A 23,104-nucleotide genomic window follows, 5' to 3' on the forward strand; every position below is an offset into this window, starting at 1 on the left:
ATTAAAAAAATACCAAGATAATATTAACTGCAGCCAACATGACTGCAGTTTTTAAAAGCCTTAATATTTCCATAAAAAATAAGCATGTCAAATGCCATCAGATAACTTTTAAGTCTAGCAGGATTTTAGTACTCTCCTATGGTAATCTGAAAACAATGAAAATGAAAAAAATTCCCCACCAAAATAAAACAGAACAAAAAAAAAAAAAAGCCCCCCACAGAATAATCTTACTATTTTCAGGTGTTTATAAAAAAATTTTAATGTACATAAATCTATATACCATTGTTTAATACTGCTTTATTGTTACTGTTCCGTTTAGAGAGAATAAAACCCTGAAATTGTATCAGATAACAAACAGGCTTCCAATCTAAAATCTGTATCTTAAAAACTGTACATGAAGCTGGTCACCACTAGATACTTAGATATGGAGAAGAAATCTAAATATATCTCTCTGTATATTTCCATCAACCCCCCCTTTATAGCACCACTTTTACAGCAAAGGATTCAATACATTGTACCAAGTACTTATCTTCATGTAATTGCTTCCACAGAAAAGGGATACTGCAGCTTTTAGAAAGACTTGTCTCACGGATGGATCCAGGAGGAGTGAAGATCCTGAATGATATTCATATTTTTCCCCTTTTTCCCCTCCTTTCTTTTTTTAAAAAACAAAAAAAGACAGAACCAAAAGATAAAAAAAAAAAAAAAACCACCAACCAAATCTCTATGTTCCCCCTGGCAAGAAGATCCCAGTCTGTGTTTAGGAGGAAGAGTAAAGTCTGGTTTTCCTTTCACTTCCTGTGCTTATCCATTTTATCCATGGTTTTGTTGGTTTCTGCGGGGCTCTGGTCGCCAGCGTTCATGTATGATTTGTCTGCTATTTTTAATGCTTCATTTAGGTAGTTCTGGACGGATGTCATGGCAGCACAGATGGCAGCACTCCCAAAGCCATGTGTGATCAGGCTAAAATGAGTCAAACAGCCCTGGATGCCAGGGTCCAAGATGGGACTGGGTCTTGTGTTTCCAAGAGGAGTTCTGTCCTGAGTGAGGAGGTCTGTGAATTCCTTACAGATCTGCCTGCAAGACACAAAAGGGATCACACTTTACACCACGGTGGGAATTTATGCAAAAGCAAATAAATAAATAAAAATAACAGGAGTCTGTATCACATATTTGGCACTTATGTGGGAATTAAGAGAAATTCAGTATTGCCTCAGCAGCACTGTCTAAAAGTAAAGCCTGTTTATTAGCACCACTTTCTGATGAACCTTCTGTTATATCTACGTCATCAGAACACTCCACAAAATAATCTCCCCACCTCTGGTGCCTGGCTGGCTCTGCATCATTTGCTCCAGATTTTAAGGGGGGAGTGGGAATTCAGTGCTAGTTTCTATGAGAACTTTCACAGCTGCAGTTTAGTGATTTAGAAAGACTCAAGCAGCTGAACAGGAGATTCAATTTAGTTGTGTATATTCTATGTGTATGCCCCCTTCCAGAGAGACCGAGGCCCTGCTCCTGCAAACACTAACACATATGCCTGGCAAAACATGAGTGGTTAATAATGCTCCAGCATATGTTGTTTGCTGCTTGCAAATCTGTCCCCTCGAAGGGATTTCACAGGAGCTGAGCAGTCTTAACAGAATCATCACTTTTATCAGAATTTCTCAATCACAAACATCCTCCAGAAGATTATTATTATTAGTGCCAATCACAATACCAATAATGAAAATACTGAGGAGCAGAAAGAGCAGTGCTCAGCAGAAATTACCATCATCATGTTCAAACTATAGGAACGAGAGACTAGATTTCTAAATTTATAAGAGATAGAGATCTTTTACAAGAATATTTCTCAGGAAGGCTGGATAAATTCAGCAACAGGAATGTGTTTTGCATGCCTGATTTGAGCCTGAAGTTAGGGCTACACTGCTCTGCAGTTTAAGCAGACTTTTCTCAAACCCTCTGCAGAGCAAGGGTGCTGTCAGACACAGGGAATTACATTGAGCCCAAACCAGAAAACATCTCGGACCAGAACAAATCATGAACTGAAGCTCTGTTAAACCTCAGTCTGGGAAAAGAACCTCATCAGGGGAAGGGGACAGCAAGCACTCCAGCCACCAGTTTAAGATAAGCTTAACACAGATATTTCCTACCAGAGACCTGTTCAGGACGTGGTTTATTTACAGGTACAAAGTGGCTGCAGAACAGCCATAACCAAGCTGCTCTTCTTGACCCTTCCTTCCCTCTGTGTCAAGGTTTGTAACAGGAATTTAGTTTTAAGCCCAAGGGACTTTCCACACCTACCAAAGGATGGCTTCCAGTGAACTATAAAAATCTTCAGCCATATTAGGGAAAAAGGGACTATCCAGTTCTTGACTCCCAGTGTCCCAGGAGGAAAGCTGTGTGCTGCTACTGCCAAAGGCAGTCAGGAGGACACAGGGGCTGAACTTCCCTGGCGCCCAGCACGCCCACCAGTAACTCTGCTTGGAGACACTGCACATACAGAGATGGGGGAACCATCTCCTGCTCCCAGCCCCAGCACTGGTTCACATTCCCAGGCCACACCAGCTTTCCAAATCCTAAGGCCTGTCAGACCCAGGGACATCTTTCCTTACAGATATAGTTGTCTGGGTATAGGACATTTTTCTGAAGTTTTTACTACAGTTAAAGCAGTTTGGACCCGTTCTGTTCTTTTTCTTTTGAGTTATCCTACAGGATTGTTCCTATTATTATTGGTTCAGACTAAAATAGCTGCTGCCATAATTGAATTCAAACCAAAACCAAATAAAAAGAATTGCTTCATCTTCCCAATTAAAATTACACACGAAAATGTACCAAACTGTCCCCCAGTCACAGACATTCATGGGCAGACAAAAGCATGTTTAAAAGGGAGAGGAAAAAAAAAAATTTGAAGCTGAAAACTTACTTTGCAGCAAGAAGCATATTCTTCCTGTTTGCCATTTCATTGCGGCCCATGTGTGGTCTGGTTAAATATTCAGCCACTGCTTTGGAAGGAAACTCTGTCTCACAAACATAACCAAAGTCACGAGCAAGATGTACAGCTTCACCTGGTGTGGGTAAAAGAGTGCTTGTTAAATGGTGTAACACCTATTTATCAGAAGGAAGTCAGGGAAATTAAGGAAAAAAATATGCTGTGAATTTTTAAAGTGTATTCTTGTTTTAGAAAAGGACATTATATTACCACTATATCACTCATTACCATTTTCTAATTGATGGATCAGTGTTTCTTTCGTAAGTTTGCATCAAGAAAAAGAAAAATATCTACCTGGTGACTGCTATAAAAGAGAATTCTCTTGCTTTTATGTAAGCAAAAACTCCTGTCTCTCTCCAGAATAACTGCACAGCAAAGAACAGAATTCAGTCCAGATCAAATTATCCACTGATATTTAAGAATCTCTGGCAACTAAATTCCACTTTTGCATTAAAAATTTTCAGTTTGTTTTCTACTTTTTCATAAGCATATTCATATAGAAAACAAAACTGCAAGGTGTATAACTAGGCCTTTTTTTTTTTTTCTTTAAAGCAATGTGATCAGGCTTACAAAAAATGGATTGGCATGGTCAGTTCATTATCTGCAAGGTTCCTGTGTGCACGTGGCACACACATCAGCTCTCTGAAACCCAGCTTTCAAGGAAAGGTCTTAAATGGAAGTTGCTTTTTTATTTGAGCTGATGTAAAAGTGAATTAGCAGTATTGTTAGATCACTCCTCACTTTTCATTTCAGTTGCTGCTTCTATTCCTATTAAACTGTGCCACTACCAGGAGCTGCTTTAAACAGACACACCAAACATAAACCACACACATACATATATATACACCCTTCAAGTCAGTTTAACTGACAGAGGGGTCCACAGAACATGGTACAGATTAAAGGGGCTCCAGTTTCCTATCAGGAAGTAAAAACCTATAAATCTCACTTTATATGCTTGTTTATTAGAAAAGCTTCTGAGGATACCGCTGAGGTAGGGCCAGGCTTTGGGGTCAGCTGCCCCAGACTTTTAAAGTTGCCCAACAAGGAACCAAACCCACTAATGTGATGAGTTTCACACCTTTTACCATCCCTGCCTGTCGCTGCACACACACCTTTATGAAACCCAAAACAACCTTAAGAAACACAGACTGGACAAACATGCCTTTGGAACATCTTGGCACTTAGGAGAGTTGCTCCATCCCTTCGGCTGGAGCATTGGCTGGGTTTGTGTGAGCAGGGCTTAGGGACCAGATTTGAAGGGAGAAGAAGGGGGACAGGAGTCCCTCAAAGGCAGCATTCCCATCATGCTCACTTTAAAATAAACAAAAAGCTCTCCATTACTTTCACTGGCTTTCTAGCCTTTCCATGCTCTGCCCAGAGGATAAAAGCTGCACACAAAGGAAAAAAAGTTCATTTTTAAGACAGGTTCAAGACTGACCTTCCACCAGAGATGTCAATAATGTCACATTTGCAGCTTTCCTTCTGCCAGCAGGAAGATTCAAACCAATTTTATCCAGTTTTTCCCTTAATGATCTGCCACCATTTTTAGATTTGGCTCTGTAATTAAAGAGAAAAAAATGGCCTTATTTATCTTAGGGGAACACTTCTTTTTAAGATGAGAAACTCCAGTTACTGACATTCAATAGGGTTCTACAGAGGTGAAGATAAAAAACAGGCTTTTTTCAAGTGACCTACTTTTTAAATGCTGTGCTACAAACCAGCCAGGATGAAACACAGCAGGTCAAAATCAAAATGTTTCAAACTGCACCACTGAAACCAACAGCTGTAGAACAATCACAAGCCAAATTAGGTGTATGCAAAAAAGGACATCTAAAGTGTCCTTCTAATCATTAATCAGGACTACAAGATTTAATCAAAAAATTGTTCCATGGGGAAACAGTTTGTGTTGGCCATGAGCTGGTTTTGAGACAAAAACTGAACTTTAAACAGAGAATAAGAATTGCGGTGAGAGCTGTTAATAGCACTTCTCGAGAGGTAGCAGAAGTGCAAAGAAGTTTTATTTCCAAAGCCTATTAGGATTCAGTGTCGTTGGGCTTCTTAAGAATCAGTAATTCGCTAAAAGGCTTTCTTAGCTTCTCGTTATGCTGATCTGGCTGCTCTCACACCCCAGCACAAGGGAAATCACAAACAATAGACAGGGAGGGGATGGTGGGGATGGTCGGAAGGAGAGTTCAGCCTACCTTCTGAGGACTCCTCCTAGCAAAGAGGCATTGAGACACTCCGGGGGCGAGAGCCGCCTCTGCACCTCTGCTACTGTCACTTTGTATTTCGACGTGGAGCTCAGGAGGGAAAGTCTCCCCGGAACGGAACAAAAAACTTCGTTGGGGTTTATGACCACCCCTATTAATCCATCCTTTTGGCAGGGGAGGCTCAGAGCACTGTTTTTCGTTAGGGAAATGGGACCTGCGGGAGGAGGAGGGAAAGCAGGTATTTTATAAAAGGGAAAAATAAATAGGAAGTGGCAAGTGAATTTCCTTTCTAGAAAAACAACCCAGAAGGGAGGATTTCGTTTGGCATTAAATGCTCACACCACTGACCCCCATCCCCAGAATCAATCTAGGGCACAGGGACCGAAAGGTCCCCACAGCTATTCCCGACCAGCTGGATTTTGCCTCCGGATTCCAAAGAGCTGCTGAACACAACTAAGAATGCTTTTCAAAGCGCACAAACCTCACATCTCTGAAGCAGCAGGCTGCAAGTTAGCAAATCCGCGCTTATGAAAAGCCCGACACAACTACAGACTCCAAATTAGCATCCTTCAGCTACTGCCAAAAACTCTTTCCGAGCCGAGGCAGGGAGAAACCTCCCAGCTCCCGCTGGGGTTCATCTTCCACCTCACACACGCAGATTTAAGAAACCGCCTTTAGAATTTAATCCCAACAAATTCATAACAGACACTACAACAACAGAGAGGGATGCAGCCCAGGGCAGAACCGAAAGTAAAGCGCTGCTCCTTAATAGCTTCAGCCTTAAGGTGAAGAGGGAAAACAAAGGCTCTGTTGGAAGGAGCAAACCACTGATCCAGCTTTTCCGTGCCCTTGCAAATCCACCCAGTTCAGCCAGTGATGTGCTGCTGGCTCGGGGCACCGAGCGAAAGGGTTAAAGAGCTGAGATCGGCCCCACTCCCGGAGGGGGAAGATTTGTCAGTGGTGCATCTGACAGCGAAATTATTCTCCCATGAGCTGAAGGCAGCAATCAGCGCTCTGACACACACTTCTGCTTTTCCTCAGTTAGGTATTTGTTTGAAGTCTTCAGAGGAAACTTCCACTGATTTTTTTTTTTTTTAGCACAAATTTGTTTAAAAACAAAAGCAGGGAAAAAACCCTAAATGACTGTAAATTGAGTCAATACGTCTTCCTCCTTCCTCAAAACCTCAGCTACAAAACAATTTCGATTAAGATAAAGCCGAGCAGGCTTCTGTCAGCGATCTCATTCCCTTCTCAAGTCTTGCAAAGAAGTTAAAAAAAAAAAAAGTTGGGAAAAAAAAAAAGGGAAACCACCCTCCGTCTTCGAGTGCTAGCAGCAACAAAACCCCCAAAATAAACAAACAAAAAGCAAAGCCCCGTGTCACTTTATACACACATATTCCAGGGTAGATTAAATTCGGTTCAGGGTCCTGCTCCATGACACAAGAGCACACAAGGGGGGACAGCCGGTGTCCCCCGGAGGAGTCTTGCACCCCGAGGCAACCCTGGGGGTTTGTCCGCGCCCGCCACCTTCCCTCGCACAGCATTAGAAAAGTGTAACGACTGAGAGAGTGGAATAAAAACTCCTCCGCCCTCCCGATCCCAAAGGATCCGTCTCTATAAAAATAATAGGGCGTCTCTTCACCGGTGCGTCATTAAACTTTTAACTATTGACAAGGGAAAGTAAAACTGCGATGCCACCTTACTGACCTTTTCTAATGACTGTCTGGTCATGCATTAGTAAGTGTTGATCTTCCACATTCTGGAAAGAGAAAGGGGGAGAAAGTTTCGCACCTTGGAGAGCTGAGAGGGAACAAGGCGGGGGGCTTTTGGGAAACCCATCCCCTCCCCGCGCGTCCCCATTTTAAGGGCCGAAGGGTAGAAAAGGCGGATTTCTTTCCCAGGACGGGGATGGGGCAGGTAAAGCCGGGATGTGCAGGAGGGGACGGTGTCCAGGGAGAGCCTGTCCCGCTTCCCCTGACGCGCCGAGCGGCCCGAGGGGGATGTCTGGGGGGTCCTTACCTGCACCTCCTCCATCTGGTGAGCCATGTCGTGCAGGCCCAGGTTATCGGCGAGCGCCGAGGCGTCCAGCCCGTGCCCGTGGGGCAGGAGCAGCTCGGAGCGCCGGTAGGTCTCCCGGCGGCTGCCGGCGGAGCCGCTTTCCAGCGCCGAGAGGTGCGGGACGAGCCCGGGGCGGCCGTGCGGGGCGAGCCCGGCCGGGTCCTGGCTCTGCCGGTTGGGCCAAGCGCTCTGCTGCTGGCTGGGGGGCGGCGGCGGCGGCTGGTGCAGGGGGTTGATGGAGAAGGGGTCCCCGAGGTGCGAGTAGGGGTCGCTGGACTGGGAGTAAGGCAGCGGCTGGTACGGAGGGGGAAAGTAGGGGGGCTGGAAGTCGGAGGCGCCCGAGTGGGAGAGCGGCGGGGCCGGGCTGTACAGGTGCTGGCTGACGGCAGAGAGGTGCGGGAGCCGCGGGTTCCCGTTGCTGCTCCCATCGTGCCGGTCCTGGAAAGCACAGAGGGATGGGAGAGAAGGGGGCAGCCGTCATCGGGGCAGCCTGGAATCGGGGACACGGCGAAAGGGGGCTGCGGGCAGTGGCACTTGCTGGCACTGGGGAAGGAGAGAGCAGCGCCGAGAGCCACCCCGCTCCTGCCCAGGGAGCTTGCTCTTTGTAGGGCACTTCGCGGAAGAAGTCAGCCCCACTCCCAGGGAAGAGACTGCACAGCAGTTCTCGCTGCAGTGCTCATCGCAACTACAGCAGACCAACCCTAACCCTCCCGCTTGGGCAAGTCATCGGAAGAACCATTAAAATCAGAAAAATTCAAATCAGCGACGCAGCTTCATTTCCGCCTCGCTGCCCTGGCTAGGGAGGAGATACCGGGGCCGGGAATTGAGGACCCGCCACCCTTGAGGCGAAAGGCCCATGGGTCCTCGGCACCCCCATCCCTCCCCTCCCACCCCTCCATGTCCCGGGGGCCGCCCGGGACTCTGCCCGACGGCCGCGGAGCGGCCGGGAGGGCCGGCGGGGCTGCCTCCAGCCCGTCCCATCGCCGCTTCTACCCCGATTTCCAATCTCAGCAGTCAAAGCTGAAATGTCTACATTGAGCTGATCCAGGGATTTAGCAGCTTCTGGCTTCACGGTCATTAAAATAACAGGGCTAGTTAATAAGAGGTGAATGGGGTCCCAATGGAGCGTGAAGCGGGGACTGCAGCTAATCTGTAGGAGCCGAGCAGGCGGAGCGCGGCCAGCGGGGCCGGGGGGCGGCACAGGGGGAACACGGGGGACACGGCCGCGTTCGGAGAGATCAAAACCCGGGAGCACCTCGCGGCGGGCGGGAGCCGCTCCCGGGGAGGAGAAACGTGGGAAGGAACGGTTCGCCCAGCCCAGCTGCTACCTGCCGGCCGGCCCCTCCGCATCGCCCAGCCCCCGCCCGCCCCAGCGGGACCCGCAGCTCGCCCCGGTCCGACCGGCGGGCACGGGGGCTGCGGCTCCGGGAGCTCCCGCACGGCGCTGCCCCACGGGCGCGTGGGGGAGGCGGGATGCGAGGTCGTTCTCCCAGCCGGTGTTTTCACCCAGTTTTATTCGAGAGTTCAAAAGACTCGTTAAAAAAATAAAATTTAAAAAAAAATTATTAGAAATTACAATTCGCACCTCCGGAAAAAAAAAAAAAAAAAAAAAGCAAAAAGCAAACCAGGGGTCTTCGGGCAGGGACAGATCGCGCCCGGCGGGGAGGCGGGAGAGACAGGCGCCGGCTGGGAGGGAGCGGGGTGGGCAGCGCGGCGCGGGGGCTGCGGAGCTCCGCGCTGCCCCCACGCCCGACCCCCCTTCCCCACGGCCGCCCCCTCCCCGCGCTTCTCACCTCGCAGTCCTCTTCGTACTTGACATTATCTGCTAGTTTCCACAACATGGCGTCCAGCGTCCAAACCAGGTGTGCGGTGCCGAAAACAGACGAGAGCTCAGCCCCCCCCCACGGGCGGTAAATCCACGTCGGCGCTGGGGAAGAGGAGCGGCCCCCCGGACGGAGCTCAGTTGGCAGGCATGAAGGCAGATGACGGACTAACCCTCCGCGCTTATGGTCACTCGGGTTTTTTTCCCTGCCCAGACGCCCTTAATGGCAATAGGATTATCCTAACTCCTCCCCAGGGATGGCTCGGGCGCCGCGGCCGCCAGCCACTCAGGAGGGAGCGCGCAGCCCCAAGCCACTCCTTCCGCGCCCGCGGAGCGGTGGGCGGGCAGCGCGGAGCCCGAGCCCCCCCAGCGCCCCCTCCGCGCTCAGGGCACGGGGGGCCAGTCCCACCCCGCGGGGAAGGGGTCATGCGTGGACACCCCCTCGCACCCACTGTAATGAGGCTTCCCCGAATTCCCACACGTGTTGGATTTTTTTGGGGGGTGGAAGTAATGTTGGGTGTTCCCCTGCTCCCCCACGCGTGGAAGGACTTTGCTAAAACCCGCGTGGGGCGGCGCAGCGCCGGTGCCCCCACGCTCGGCGGGTGCGGGGGCTTTTGGGCGGAATAAATTCGGAAAAAGTCCTCGTAGCAAAAGCGAGAAAGTCCGAGCGCAGACGGGGCTTCATTTGCATAATTGTCAAGAGTTTGAATTACTGATTACAACTTGTAAGCTACCAATGTTTAAGGTATAATTTACTTAATGATCCGACAAGATTATTGCAGTCGTGTTGAACCCCCAGTGGGTAAAGCAGCCCTGATTCAGCGTCCCCGATCCAGGCTCTGTGAATTGTGCGACTGGTTCCTCGCATCATTTTTTTTTTTTTAATTTTTTAATTTATTTTTTGTAACGAAAATCCCGCCTGTCTAATCTTTTCGCGCAAACTCGGGGCTGGGGAAGCAGGTGGGAGGTGAGACAGGCAATTTCGGACGCCGTGAGCACACTTTCATCTAAGCTTAGAAAATACTTCCCTGCCAAATTGCTACCTTTCTGCAGGCATTTGATCTATGCAGTTATGTGTGTCAGACAAAATGAACATCGTTTTCAAAAGCAACGACTTCTCCCAGTGTTTTAAGGTGCATCCGGATCACTGCTCATTTACATGAGAGGAGCAAGTGTTTGTTTATTGTGGCAGGGACAAAAGCTGACCCTGGACGGTGCTGGCTGCGGAGATCTCGGCTATCAGTGCCCGGGGACGAGCGCCTGAGAGCTGCTATTAAAGGCCCGAGATAGACCCAGGACTCCAGATTAAACCAGATCGCACTTTCCTCGTTTTGTTTTGTTTTGTTTTTTCCCCTAAAGCTCAGGGAAGAAAAAAATACAGGAACAATAATTAAAAAAAAAAATCCAAACACCAAACATCATCAGACTAAATGAATGATCTAAAAATAAACCCGAGGAGGACGGGGGTGCTGGAAGTAACTGTTGGAGGTGTTATCTGCCTTATCTAGCACGCAGGTGCTGATTTGCAGCAGTTGCATTAAGCCCATCATCATCAGCGACTCCACATTATCATTTTTGGTGGAGTCTCTATTTATTTTTTTTTAACGACGGTGTTTTTCTTCCAGGGATGTTTCTTTGAAATGCAGTTCGCGACGATTATTAGCAGAGTGTGCTTGCGCTGCTCCTGGCGTCATTAAGACTAGGAATCTAAATAATAAAATACAGGGGGAGCTTAAAGTTCATTTGTATTAAAGGGACAAGATGGATTTAGGAAGAAACGAGGAAGGGAATCGTCGAGCTTTTGAGATCAGTTCTTCATTGGTTATTTTTATTATAACCTCAGAAGCCAGATTTTCTTTCTGCTCAGAAGTGTCCCACTGAGAAGCGCACACGATTTCATCATTTTTTGGAATTGTCAGTGCCTGAACTGACACGGTTTGGTGGCCAAAATCGCGAAGATGGATTCTGGTTCTTATTATTTGTTGTGTATATTTGAATAATATTTATAAATAGAGGCTTGGAAGAGGATGAGGGATATAAAGGAATTACCTAAACAAGGCGACCAAAATAAGCACTTGTCTTGCTAGAAAACAAACCAAGAAAGCAGAGAAGAGGCGACGTTTGAAACAAACAAATACGGCGAAGTTTGAGACAAACTTTCCCGTTCATCCACTTGCGCCTCGGTCTCTGCTCGCTGCAGCGGCCGCTGCCAGGGACCGGCGCAGGTCCGGGCTCGGCGGGGAGCACACGGGCAGAGCAAGGCGAGGGAAGGGAAGGCAGGGAGGGAAGGGAAGGCAGGGCAGGGGCGGGCACTGCCGGCCGTCTCCGCTGGTGCCCGGCCCGAGAGCTCAGCCCCGCACCCGGCAGGTGATGCCGCCCCGGGGCCAGCGCGGCCCCTGCCCCGGGTGCTTCTGTCGCGGGATGCTTTGATGAGATGAACGGCCGAGCACCTCGGCAGATCGGCTCTGGTCTCTTCTGGGGGTTAGGGAGGGGGAAAACGCTTTCTTAGCCGCTCCCTCTCCGGAACGTGGCTTTCCGCGATCCTCCGCGGTTCCGCGCAAGCCGAGGGAAGCGGGGCGGGCGGGCCGGGGGTCCGTGCAGAGCCCCCCGGCAGCTGCGCCCGGCCGTGCCCTCCCGCGCCCGGCGGAATTCTCCGTTTCCAGGGGACTCCCGGGTACAGGGAAGGCGCAGGCAGGGCTGCTGCAGGCACACGGAACCTCCCTCGTGAGACACGGGGCAGAGCTGTGCAGCTGCCAGGGACGTTGTTCCAGACAGGTGGAGGCTTTCATTTACTTATTAAAGAAATAAAGTGCATATATATATATATGTATGTATGTATGTATGTATGTGCCCTTGCTTTGGGAATATCCCCTGTTTCCAAGAAGGGGTGTCGGGCTTCCTGGGGTCTTATTCCCTCTCCCCCCTCTTTTGACGACGGTGCAGTTTCCCAGGGGGGACCGCGAAGCACCCCCAGGTGTGAACACGCTTCGGGAGGGGAGCCAGAGCGCACTGCTGAGCCTCTGTCACAGTCGGTAGTTTTCCTATTTGGCAGCAATTAAAAGAGAGCGTGGGGATGCTAATTAGTTACATCCCTCTTCCTCTAAAAATTATTTAAACACATGCATATCTGTATTGTTAATGAGGCTGCAGCAACCTGTCCGGATTGTCGCCTCGGCTCCTGCAGAGCTCTACAAAGGGAGATGCTGCCCCGCGGGCCCGGGAGACTCCGCGGAACTTCCACAGCGACTCGGCGGGGAGGGGCGGAACGCGGGGTGTCCCCCCCGGCCCGCCCCACGCGGCGGAGCCCCCCGGAGGGGCCGGACCCCCGCACGCAGCCCGGAATAGGGGGGCAGAGGGGCTCCTGCGGAGCCGAGGGGGGGCGCGGGGGGTGCCCGGGACAAGTGCCGCGGTACGTACTTGCCAGTCGATCCTCGCCAGCAGAGCCACGGGCCGAGCGGCTCCCGCAGCCGCCTCCGCGCCGGGGCCGCGCCTGCCCTCCCCCTGCCCAAACCGGGACACCCCCCGCCCCGGCAGGGCACCGAGAGGCGGCCCCGCTGCTGGACCGATCCCACCGGCCGCGGCAGAGCCGTGACATTTTAAAGAGGTTTTTTTCCCCGCTAATCCGCCGTTTCTCCTCCCTTTAAGGCGCCCCGGGGGATGGTGGGGAGGAGGGGGTGAGGAGGGGCGGTGTGTGTGTCTGTGCGTGTGTTTCCCCATGGCTGCTGGCACCGGGAGCATCCCTGAAATCCCTGACTGGCGGCAGCCCTCAGTTGTGCCCCTCCGGGAGGGCAGCGGCCGCTTGGGAGCCGCTGGTTCAACCGCACAGCCCCGGGCTGCCCCCGCGTCCCCCGAGGCTCCCGCAGCCCGGGGCTGGCAGCGCCCAGCGGGGCTCGGGGCACCCGCACCGCTGTTACGGGTGTTCAGGGCCACTCTGGGGCTTGGAGCGACCTGGTCTAGTGGGAGGTGTCCCTACCCATGGCAGGGGGGTTGGATCTCTAAGGTCCCCTCCAACACAAACCATTCTATGGTTCTACACCGGTATTAGGGGCTGGCCTCCCTCGGGGCTGTGACACTGATTGCCTTCCCAGCTCCCTGCCTCAGCTTCCAGCCCCTGCTTCTGCAGGAAGTCAGAAGAAAGCGTGTCCACACTGAGGCTAGTTTTTCCCCAACCTATTAATTTGCTTAATAAACAAGATTCCAGCTATGTTTTCTGCTGCTCCTTCCCTCTGGAGCTGGAGGAGCAGAGTCCCCCGGCCATAGCGTGCTGTGAGCCCGCAGCAGAGAGGATGTTTAGCAATTCCCGGGCAGAAGTGACAGGCTTTGGCACCAGGAGCTCACAGGCCCTGGGTCAGATGCTCCATGGCATGTGGCAGAGGTTCAGCAGGGATGTGCAGCTGCCTCAGGCTCCAGCAAAGGAGTTTCTCCGGCTCTCGTACACAAGAAGTTTTGCCGAGCTGGATGGTTTGCGGCAGGAGACGGATACCTGGGAGAGAGAGAGTTCACACGAGCCTGCCTGCAGACACAGCATGGCACAGGGGAGAGGCAGATCCAGATTCCCAGCCTGTCCCTGTCCTTGAGGCAGGGGATGACCACAAATATGACAGCAGCTGCATTTACCTCAGTCTCCTCATTCATAAAGCAAGAATTATACACCCAGTGCTGTTGAGAGCTGGATTCTAATCTGCTGGGACCAGGAGAGAGGTGGGAGACATGATCCCCAAGCTCTGTCCATCCTTGCCCAGTGATCCTGAGGTACCTCCTCAGGGCTCTAACATTTTGCCTGCAGTGGTGTGATCATTCCATTCTAGAGAGATGTCCTGATTTTTTTTGTTCCCTCCTTTTAAAATCCATCAGGAACAGCAGTGCCATAACCTTCACTGCTGTTAGTCAGAGTGTTGCTCCAAAGGCTGCCATTGCTGGACTGTGTGTAACCAAGCTCAGTTCCCTATTGCAGGAAGCAGCCTGCACTTAAAAAAAAAAAAAAAAAAAGCCCAAACCAAACAAAAACAAGATCAAAAAACCAAAACCAGTCAAAACACCACAATGCTAAATGTAAAATCAGGGTTCATAGATTTACTTAATCTTTTTTCTGAAAGCAAAAAGATAAGCAGGTTCTTGGCACAATAGGCATAATTCATACTTTAAAAAATAAAGGTTGGGGATCATACATTCTTACAGCTAATTGCTTATACTACAATAATAAGAAAAAACACAACAGTATAAAAAAAAAAAAAACCAAAAAAACCACCAAAGAATCCCATAGCTTTAACCAGCTAAAAAGCATTTCAAATACATAGAAACAAGCTGAAAAAACATTGCTCAGCACAATTCAGGCTGTAGTTAATACAGATCCTTCAATATGAGCTTCCCATTCCTTCTCCCCTTTTAGTAAAAGAAGTGAATGCTGTCACCGAGCTCCACTTGCACTGTAAAAACATCTGCCATGAGAGGGTTCTTCATCCTTCCCTCTGTTCCCAGGGTACATGAAGCCTACACAATACCTTAAATGATGCACCATCTTTTAGGAAAAAAAAGTGCTGAGGCACAATGGTGATGGTTTGGGGAAGGTTCCTCCATAGACAGAGATGGGCATCAGGTACAAAGGGTCTTTTCCACCTCCAGCTCTGAGGTATCCTGAAGCCTTTGCCCCTTCAGGGAATCAATCCAGTGTGTTAAGTGTGTTTTTTAACATATCTGCTTCTCCATGTACATACATAGACATACACAGACGTGCCAAGTTTAAAATCCCAATAATGCTTTCCAAGAGTATTTTGAGCACAATATGAAGCAGAGATGCAGACAGTACCTGTGCAGAGGGAAAGAATTTACAGATAATCCAGTTGCCTTATTCCTAGTTACCTTTCACTCTTCAGCCATCTTAAAGGAGTGATGAAATCAGTAAGCTGACCTCGATGTCAGGGAAATGGGTCATGTCAGTTGAAGCTCAGGATTTTCCCTGTAGGCAATTTAAATAACTAAAGAAAACAAATTCAGTTACTCTTATACTTCCACAGTCCAGTTCCTTGAAAATGCCTAATCCCTCCAAATAGCCAATCTCTCCATCAAGCTCAGCTGGACAAAATCTGAACTGTATAAAAAATGAGGGAAATGTGGAAATGTGGCACCACGTTCCCTCCTTTGTGGCGTTCTCCATTGTTGGTACACTGGTGAGCTGCAACTCTGTTGCAAGGCCAGATGAAGCAGAGCTGTGTGGGGAAAACAAAATGAATTGCTGGTAAAAATTACATCAGTCAGAACTCTGCACCTCACGCACTCTGTCCATGACAATCATGTTAATAAGGTACCAGTACAGGGCTGTCAGCATTATAAAATATCAGGTGCCAGCAAACACTTTCAAATTCTTCCAAACCTGCTCCAAGTCGCGTTCTCAAGGACTTGATTTCAGTTTCTATCGCAAACATATGCAGGTGCTGGGTGTTTTCTTAATAGATCTGGTTTTTTCCATGCAAAATTATTTGCAAAACTTCATGCAGCACTACTGCTGCAGAGGCACAAAGGAGATACTCTGTGGTGAAAGAATTCACACTACGTAGAGACCTCTTATTCATGTTTGCCTAATTGTGTGCAGGTATGAGTGCAGAAGGACAAAGGGTGTCTTTTGCCCATACCATTGCAACCTGACCTGGTCCATCATCCTGTCACCAAAACCATTTCACAAAAACTCCAAAATTGACTCTAACCATGTGTTTTGACTGACTCAGCAGAAAGGCAGGCCCAGGTTCACAGCTGATCCAGATCAAATTTGTACTGTTAGATGACTTGGGCGTCCACAGAGCTGGGATTAATGAGGCAGCAGCTGAGGAAAGCCTTGGAGGGGATGCAAGAGGAGCTGCTCTCTCCCTCTGGGGCACAGGGAAGCTTTGCTTTGGGGACCCATGGGGCAAAGGTCTGTCAAGGAACAGGAGGGAACTTGAAGGGCAGGGAAGGCAGTTTTTACAAGTGAGAGTTGAATCAGTGCAAGACGGATGGTGCCTTTGAAAGACAGCCCTGATATTGAGAGGAGAGGAACGAGGTCACCACTTCCTTGTGCTGGGCTGCATTAGAATTGAAAACAATCACAACAGCGAAACAAAACCAGCTCAGCTGAACAGATGCAAATCCAGCGGCAGACACGGGCTCAAACCAGGTCAAGCTGCACCCATGCAAATGACGAGTTAGCCCAGAGCACGGCGAGGTGTCCGCGCCGAGGGTGTGTGTGCTGGTGAGCTGCCAGAGTGACCTGAACCCAGCCCGGGTCCCGGCTGTCGAGCACTGCTTGCCCAGGGACAGCCTGGCAAAGTGCCCCGTGCAGGCTCCGAGTCCCCTCGCCGGATGCATCTCTCCTCTCCTCGAATTCTCTGCCCGTACAGCTCCACAGCAAGGCTGCAGAGACTCAGTAGCCCGAGGGGAGATTTGCCAGCAGAGCCAGCCCGATAAAGCGCTCCCCTTGTGTAAACACAGAATACACCAGCTAAAGTGCTCTTCTGTCAGCATAGCTTATCCCGGCAGAGTTTTGCCAAAGGACTCCTCGCTCGCGTTTCAGCGAGGCTGTAAATCTGTTGTAACCGTGGCTGGGAGCTGCTCAGAGCGACATCACCGCAAACGGCACAAATCTCTCCACCGGTTCAAGATTATTCCCAGTTTCCAAGTCATGGTGGTGTTCCCTGATGGGGCAGGTGTCACCTGCTCTTTCCCAGGTCAGCACACAAAGCCACCATGGTGGCCAGCAAGAGAGGGCCATTGAGTCAGGGTCTTCCAGAACCCCCAGTGCCCCAGGAACACCTTGTCCATGCCCAGGGCACCAGTTGCCACTTGCACCTGTGGCTTGTTCCAGCAAAGCAAGCCAAACCTCATCAAGCCCACAGTGCCTTCTGGAGCCCAAACCTGGCCCTGCTTAATAACAGAGGTGTGTGGATAGTTAGAGAGAGGCTTCCCAATGAATGGGAGGGAGGGATGAGTTCACACTTCTGCTGCCACAGCTGTTGCCCAGTGGTGATTTCCTGGGACACTGGGTGGAAGAGTCCCACTTTGTCCATATAAAACTCTGAACTAACTTGGGGGCAGGGGGAAGGCTCTGAGCACTCACTTTTTTAAATCCTGAGCTCTCCCTCCCTAAAAGTCATTCCTCAGCCTGTCAGGAGAGCATGCTGTGCCCATGAGTCTGGTCAGTAGTGAGGATTGTGTCTGCACACAAGCACAGGGGAATTTACATCTCCAGTAGTCCCAGACTGAACATCTGCCACACTCTGCTTGTCTTCACCAGCCCTGCACTACCTACACACGTAGGCAACACACTGTCTTCCTGTCCCAAAAGTCTGGGGATGCGGTATTTCCTTGTTTATAGTGGGGAAGCAGAAAACACGGAAATGTAAAGCGTATCTACAAGCTACAAACACCTCCAGCTCGCCCTGCCCCTGCCCCGAGCTGGCCAGATGTGATCTGGGAGCTGCAGGAGCCCTTGCAGCGCCTGAGACACCGATTCCCTCCCGGAGCAGGCAGAGCCATGGCTGGCGGCCTCCCAGCCCTGCTGACACATGGAGCCAGCTCAGAGCAGGCACAGGGAAAGCTCTGGAATCTGCAGACATGCCCAAAGGGTCTTGCTCAGCGCAGGAAGGCTGTGATGGCAAAGAGGCGATGCTGGCTCTGCCGAGACCTGGGCTGCAACCACGGCCTCACCTCGTTCCCTATGGAAAATCCCTGGGTGGAGGCTGAGGGCTGTGTCGCCCTGCTGGAGCTCTGCAAGTGGGTTATGGCACGAGGCTCCCCACGCACACACCTGGCTGGCTCCAGACTCAGGACAGTCTCCCCGGACCATGCAATTGATGCTCCTTGTAATTTTACCCGAGTTGGTGCCATTGCAAATGCCATTCTTATCTCTCTAAGTACAGATCCTCTCTTGAGTCGTTAACAATGTCATACAGCAATTTGTTACATAAGCTCATTAAGGTTTTTAATGTATCTATGTTAATAGGCACATAAATATGGAAATCTTAATTTCAAACCTGTTTCTGAAAGCATTAGCTGGGAAGCTAGTCTGAGAAAAAGCAAACATGACCCAGTAATACCCAGGGACTTATTTAGGTATCACTGCTGAATAGAGCAGGAGTGGGGCTGTCAGGAGTTATGTTCCTCACTGGTCATCATCTTCAACCCTTTAAAAACACAGTCTCAACAGAGGACCTTCAGTTAATTTGCTCTGCTCTTCCTACCTCCAGCTATGCTACAGTGTTAGGCTACTATTATTTCTATTATTTTTTTCTCTAATTGCAGGTGGATGGTCACCACGAATAGAAAGACTGGTTTTCCAAAGGAACTTCAGCACTGACTGCATCCCAAACATTCCCAGTGAACAAGTGTAAATAGCAAAATGCATTTTAAAAGGGTTCAGCTGTGTTTCATCTTATTCATTTTCAGCATCATTTGTAATAGTAAATACGTTTTCTATTGCATTTTCTATATTTTTTTTTAATAATATATATTTTTCTACACTTTTTCAGATGTTTGGCTTGACCCCTTTAATTTGCTGGTTTAACACAGGAGACCATTGACACACCTCGTGATCATTCCCTGAAAGGACCCTGAAAAGAAAGGAGCTCTCAATCCAGACTCCTCTGTTCTGGTCCCTCCACTGTGGCTTCACCAGGAGCATCTGTACACGCTGCATTCATTCTACAGGCATGTGAGGTACACTTGCACTGCTGTCGATAAATCACCACAACACCTGGAGCCTGCAGACGGAAGTTCACATGAAATTACAGCGCTATGAAGTTTGCTGCTCCACATTAATCCTCTCTGTAAGGCTGGGCTGCCAGAAGGTGCCGGATCCAGTCTGAAGGCATCTGGGTGCCAGATGAGCAATTGCATGCCCAGGTTGAAGCAAACTGGTTCAATTTTAAGATACTTTTTTCAGCGGTGAATTGGCTGGGGTGGTGGTGAAGTGCGGCCTGGAGCAGGACAGAGCGTGGTGCTGGTGGACATGTCACACCGTGTGCTCCATCTCAGCAGGACAGACCTGTCCTTGTGCTCCTGATGGTCACCAGCTGCTGGATGCTGCAGCAGTGTCCGGATTCACTTGCACAGCACGTGGCCTCAGGCTGCTCTTTTGTGGGTGTCTGCACCAACACAGCTCACCCGTGCCAAAAAAGCAGGGGCGGGAGGTGAGGACAGTTTTTCTCTTCCTTCTTTTTTTTGAGCTCCCAGCAGCAGGATCCAGCTCCTGGCACTTACTGGATCCCTCCATGCATTGCTTCTGTTGTGTGAATTTTCTGCTGGATTAGTGGGTTCAAGTGGCCCCCGCAGGACTCCCATGGAGAGCAGATGCCAGCAGGGATCTCCAGCCTTTGAGTCTCCTTGCTCCACAGCAGTTTCTGTGTTGCTTTTCCATGTAAGCCAGCCAGGACATTAAAATGCACTTCCTTCTCCCATCACCTTCCTTGTCAGGCAGAGGGAAAGACCATTCCTAGGAACTGTACTTGCGAAAAACCTTCCTCTTGGCCGAACTGGGACTGGAGGCAGTTCTCCTGAGCCTGGAGCCCAGCAGCCTGGGCACGTCCTCAGCTTCTGCATCCCCCTGCCTGGCCTTCCCAGGAAAAATGCCAAGTGCTCTGCAGCCCCCACCTCTGCAAATGGCGTCTTGTGTCATTGACACTGATTGTGAAATATTGCAAGTTGTTAATTAGGCAGTAATGACCGATGGGAAGGGCATTTCCTGGCTGTTAACTAGAGATTCCTGACCCTGAGGTCACTGTCAGTCACCCAGGAATTATTAAAGCGTGGAAGAGGAGGAGAGAAGCAGACTAAGAAGAGCAAAACCCTCACCTTTTTAAGGTGATGGGTGCTCCTCCATTGTTCTGCCCAGCAGGGATGGCAGATATCTGTGCCTCAGCCCTGGCTAAGGGCTGCCCAGTGGTGCTCTGGTCTCTGCCTCTCTCTTCCAGTTATTCCTATTTCCCAATTAACCTCTGTGGTCATGATGAAATAGGACATTAAATATTCAAGGACTATCTTTTTTTGTATATAGCTAAAAGGTGAAGCTGCAATTAGCAATGAGCTGGGCTCCTGGTGGGCCTGTGCATACTGATCCCTCCCCACTTCTAAAGGGAAGGTTTACACCTACTCCTCTGCTTTAAAATTGGGACCTTTCTCCCATTTAACCCCGTGCTGGCTCTGCTCTCCCTTACAGGTGGCTGCATTTCAGTACAGTGGCTTCTCAGGATTAATTAAACTGCTGTGAATTACTGCATTTCCTGAGGGGTGGCCATGTGAAACACCGTGATTGTGTTTCCACAGAGAAGCACCTCTGGTTGGAGAGGACCAGCAGCACACGAACCTCTGCAGCCTGGCCCTGGGCCAGGGCTCATGGGCCACGTCTGAAGGACAGGTAACAACAAAAATTAACATCCTCATGCCCTACTTCTCCACACCGAATCTGGCAAATGAACACTGCTCTGAATAGAGGCAAAGAGGAGCCAGAAGGGAGAAAAGAACCAGTCAAACAGACATGGGGTGAAACCCTGCTCTTTTCCTTGTGGTGTTGCCTGGGTGGTGGCCCAGGCACTTGGGATTTATACCTAAGTCACCAGCTCATACAACAGCAAAGGGGCAGAAGCCTGACACTGCAGCTGACTCTCCCTCCCTCCTCTAAATCATGGAATTATAGGATGGTTTGGGTTGGAAGGGACCTTGAAATTCACCTTGTTCCACCCTTTGCTATGAGAAGGGACACCTTCCACTAGACCAGGTTGCTCAGTGCCCTGTCCAACCTGGCCCTGAACACTTCCAGGGGTACATAAACTGTATATAAATCCTGCATGTATTTCTTTTCTAGGCAAAAGTCTTTATATTTGTACCTTGCAGACAGTAAAATTGACAGAAATAAGAAATATTGTTAAGAAGGTGTGTCATTGTTAAAGGCAGAGCTGCTGCAGGTTTGCTCACCTATTTGTCCAGAAACATTCACCAGTTCCTGAGGACCTCCAAGGGTGATGGCTCTGAGATGTCTTCAGACTAGCAGGAGTAAGTGGTCACCCACAGGCTACTAAGGACTAGATAGGATGCTTTAAATTCACATTCCTAACCCAAAATAGCTTTTATGGTCAAGATTAGCTTTTGGCTAAAGAAACAGTGGTAAAATCATAATATAGAGGAAATGTCAGGTGCAGAGCTTTGAACATTCTGACTTCTTGGGAAAAAAAATTAGTAAAAGCTCAGCCCAAAGTTTATGTTGCCTTATCCTTGGAATATCTGCAGACAGACAAAGATTGCTTCACCTTGCTAGAAGCTACAGGTAGAGCTGTACAGCACAGAAACTCCATCCTCAGCAGCTTTGGTGAGAAGATGACAGTAGCCAAAAATAATACTGAAAAATTAACCCATTAAAGAGATTTTTTTACATGGTATTTCCTATTCCTTTCAGCCTGAGGGATGCTCTGAACATCTCTGCTTAATACTCACCATATCCAAATGATCTGTCAGCTCATCTCACCTGGATGCAGGTGTGAGTCAGGGTGTTCCTCTCCTTTCCTGTCCAGCTTTGTCTCCCATTCCCAGAAAAAGCAGGTAAGTCCTGTTATCCTGTCTGCTGAACCCTGATTATTTCCTGTGAATGTTCAAGCCAATCATGATATGTTTGCCCCAGAAGGACTAGTAACGAGTGGCTTTTCTGGAACAGCTTCTTAGGGATCAAAATTCACTCACTTTTTTTTTTCCCCAGGTGATACCATTCCCTTGGGTGGGTGTGTTAAACCAGCAGCACCAGTGGGAGAATGAAAGGACCTGTTATGCTCCAGTGCAAGGAGGATTTCCCACTCTTCATGAGGAGCATAATGCTCTTGAAACTTATTAGGAATCATACAAAGCAGGATTTATATGCAGCCTAGATTGATGAGCTGTGTTATTCTACCTTTAAAAAAAAAAATCACAAAGTGATCCACACCCAGCACAAATCAGGGAAATAAAGGCTTTTAACAGACAGTTGCTGCCTGTGAATTCTTTAAAAAATATTCCATCCTGTCTCTACAAAAGGTTGGTGAGGAATTTACAAACGTCCTAATCCCCCTCTAATCCCTTAAAATGCCGAGCTGTGATCGCACATGCTGTTTTGTGATTATGTGTCTTCCAGGGCTTGTTTAGATACTTATTTAAGAGATACCAACTCACTTTTGTCATAGAAAGCCAAAACGGCTTGATATGTTTTCATTGCACATTCTTCTGAAGAGAAACACCAGTCCTGCTGGGAAAGGCAAGCCATCCCCATCCTGTGCCACTGCCACAGCTTTTGGAGACAACCAGGAGCTCTTCCCCATGGAGGAGGTCATGTAGTTCAAGTTGGTAGAATGCTCCTCTCCTTCCCCTCTACTGCAGCTTCTTCTCCTTTGCAAGCGGGGAGAGCGAGGGCTCATTTAATTTTTTAAAACATTTTAGGACCTACATAGAAAAAGCTCTAGAAAAGGCTTATTATTATATTGGTGGTGCCTTTAGCAAGCACTTAATGGAGACTATGACAGTTTTAGGTTGTGTGTGATAGTTCTGTGTGCACAGATAACCAGGGCAGAGCCGACTTTGCTCATATGTGTTTAATTAGAGCTGCATTTTTAATCCTTTTAATTTGTATCTCTTTCTTAATAACCTCAGCTTGGCAAAGGTTGAAAAGGAGTAAATTTCATTTGAATATTGGGTAAAACTTGGTAACAGCTGAGCAGATTGTTTAGCAAAAAGGTTACAGCATGTTCTTTAAAGACCATGGGTAAGAGTCGTAGGTAGCTAAGCCTAGGTTTGCATCCTTTGAAAATGGTTTCAGAGAAGCTTAATAAAAATACTCTGGAGCTCAGTATGTCATCCAAGGTATAGGAAGTTTAACTATATCAAATGGAGTGTTATTTGCCTGTAATCTCAAGGCAAGGAAGATCACAGCAACATCGATTAGGTTTTGCAGCACAGTTCTGAAATCTTAATGCAATCGTGCTATAAATTCGTACTTAACTTCTGCCCAAAAGGAGAAAAAGTCTTTGCAGACTACTGCAATAC

The 23,104-nt window shown here is 49.0% G+C and overlaps 1 protein-coding gene across 1 annotated transcript; it reads right to left on the bottom strand.

The window, feature by feature from the left end:
- Window positions 1-225: 225 nt before the first annotated feature.
- On the bottom strand, window positions 226-9,190 carry TFAP2C (transcription factor AP-2 gamma). The gene is made up of 7 exons (XM_050313689.1): window positions 9,051-9,190; window positions 7,219-7,695; window positions 6,907-6,958; window positions 5,191-5,413; window positions 4,428-4,546; window positions 2,924-3,065; window positions 226-1,077 (listed from the first exon to the last, which is right to left on the bottom strand). The coding sequence occupies exons 1-7, from the start codon at window positions 9,096-9,098 to the stop codon at window positions 792-794; spliced, it is 1,347 nt and encodes a 448-aa protein (XP_050169646.1). The 5' UTR covers window positions 9,099-9,190; the 3' UTR covers window positions 226-791.
- Window positions 9,191-23,104: the final 13,914 nt, after the last annotated feature.

The sequence above is a fragment of the Myiozetetes cayanensis genome, unplaced genomic scaffold (genome assembly GCF_022539395.1).
Source record: "Myiozetetes cayanensis isolate MyiCay16 unplaced genomic scaffold, myiCay2020 scf19, whole genome shotgun sequence".
NCBI classification, from domain to species: Eukaryota; Metazoa; Chordata; class Aves; order Passeriformes; family Tyrannidae; genus Myiozetetes; species Myiozetetes cayanensis.

Coding starts and splice junctions, on each gene's coding strand:
- TFAP2C (XM_050313689.1), bottom strand. CDS start 9,098: ATGTTGTGGAAACTAGCAGATAATGTCAAGTACGAAGAGGACTGCGAG. Junction 5,414..6,906: donor CCAGACAGTCATTAGAAAAG/GTCAGTAAGGTG, acceptor CTCCTCCCGCAG/GTCCCATTTCCCTAACGAAA. Junction 3,066..4,427: donor ATTGACATCTCTGGTGGAAG/GTCAGTCTTGAA, acceptor TACCCACACCAG/GTGAAGCTGTACATCTTGCT.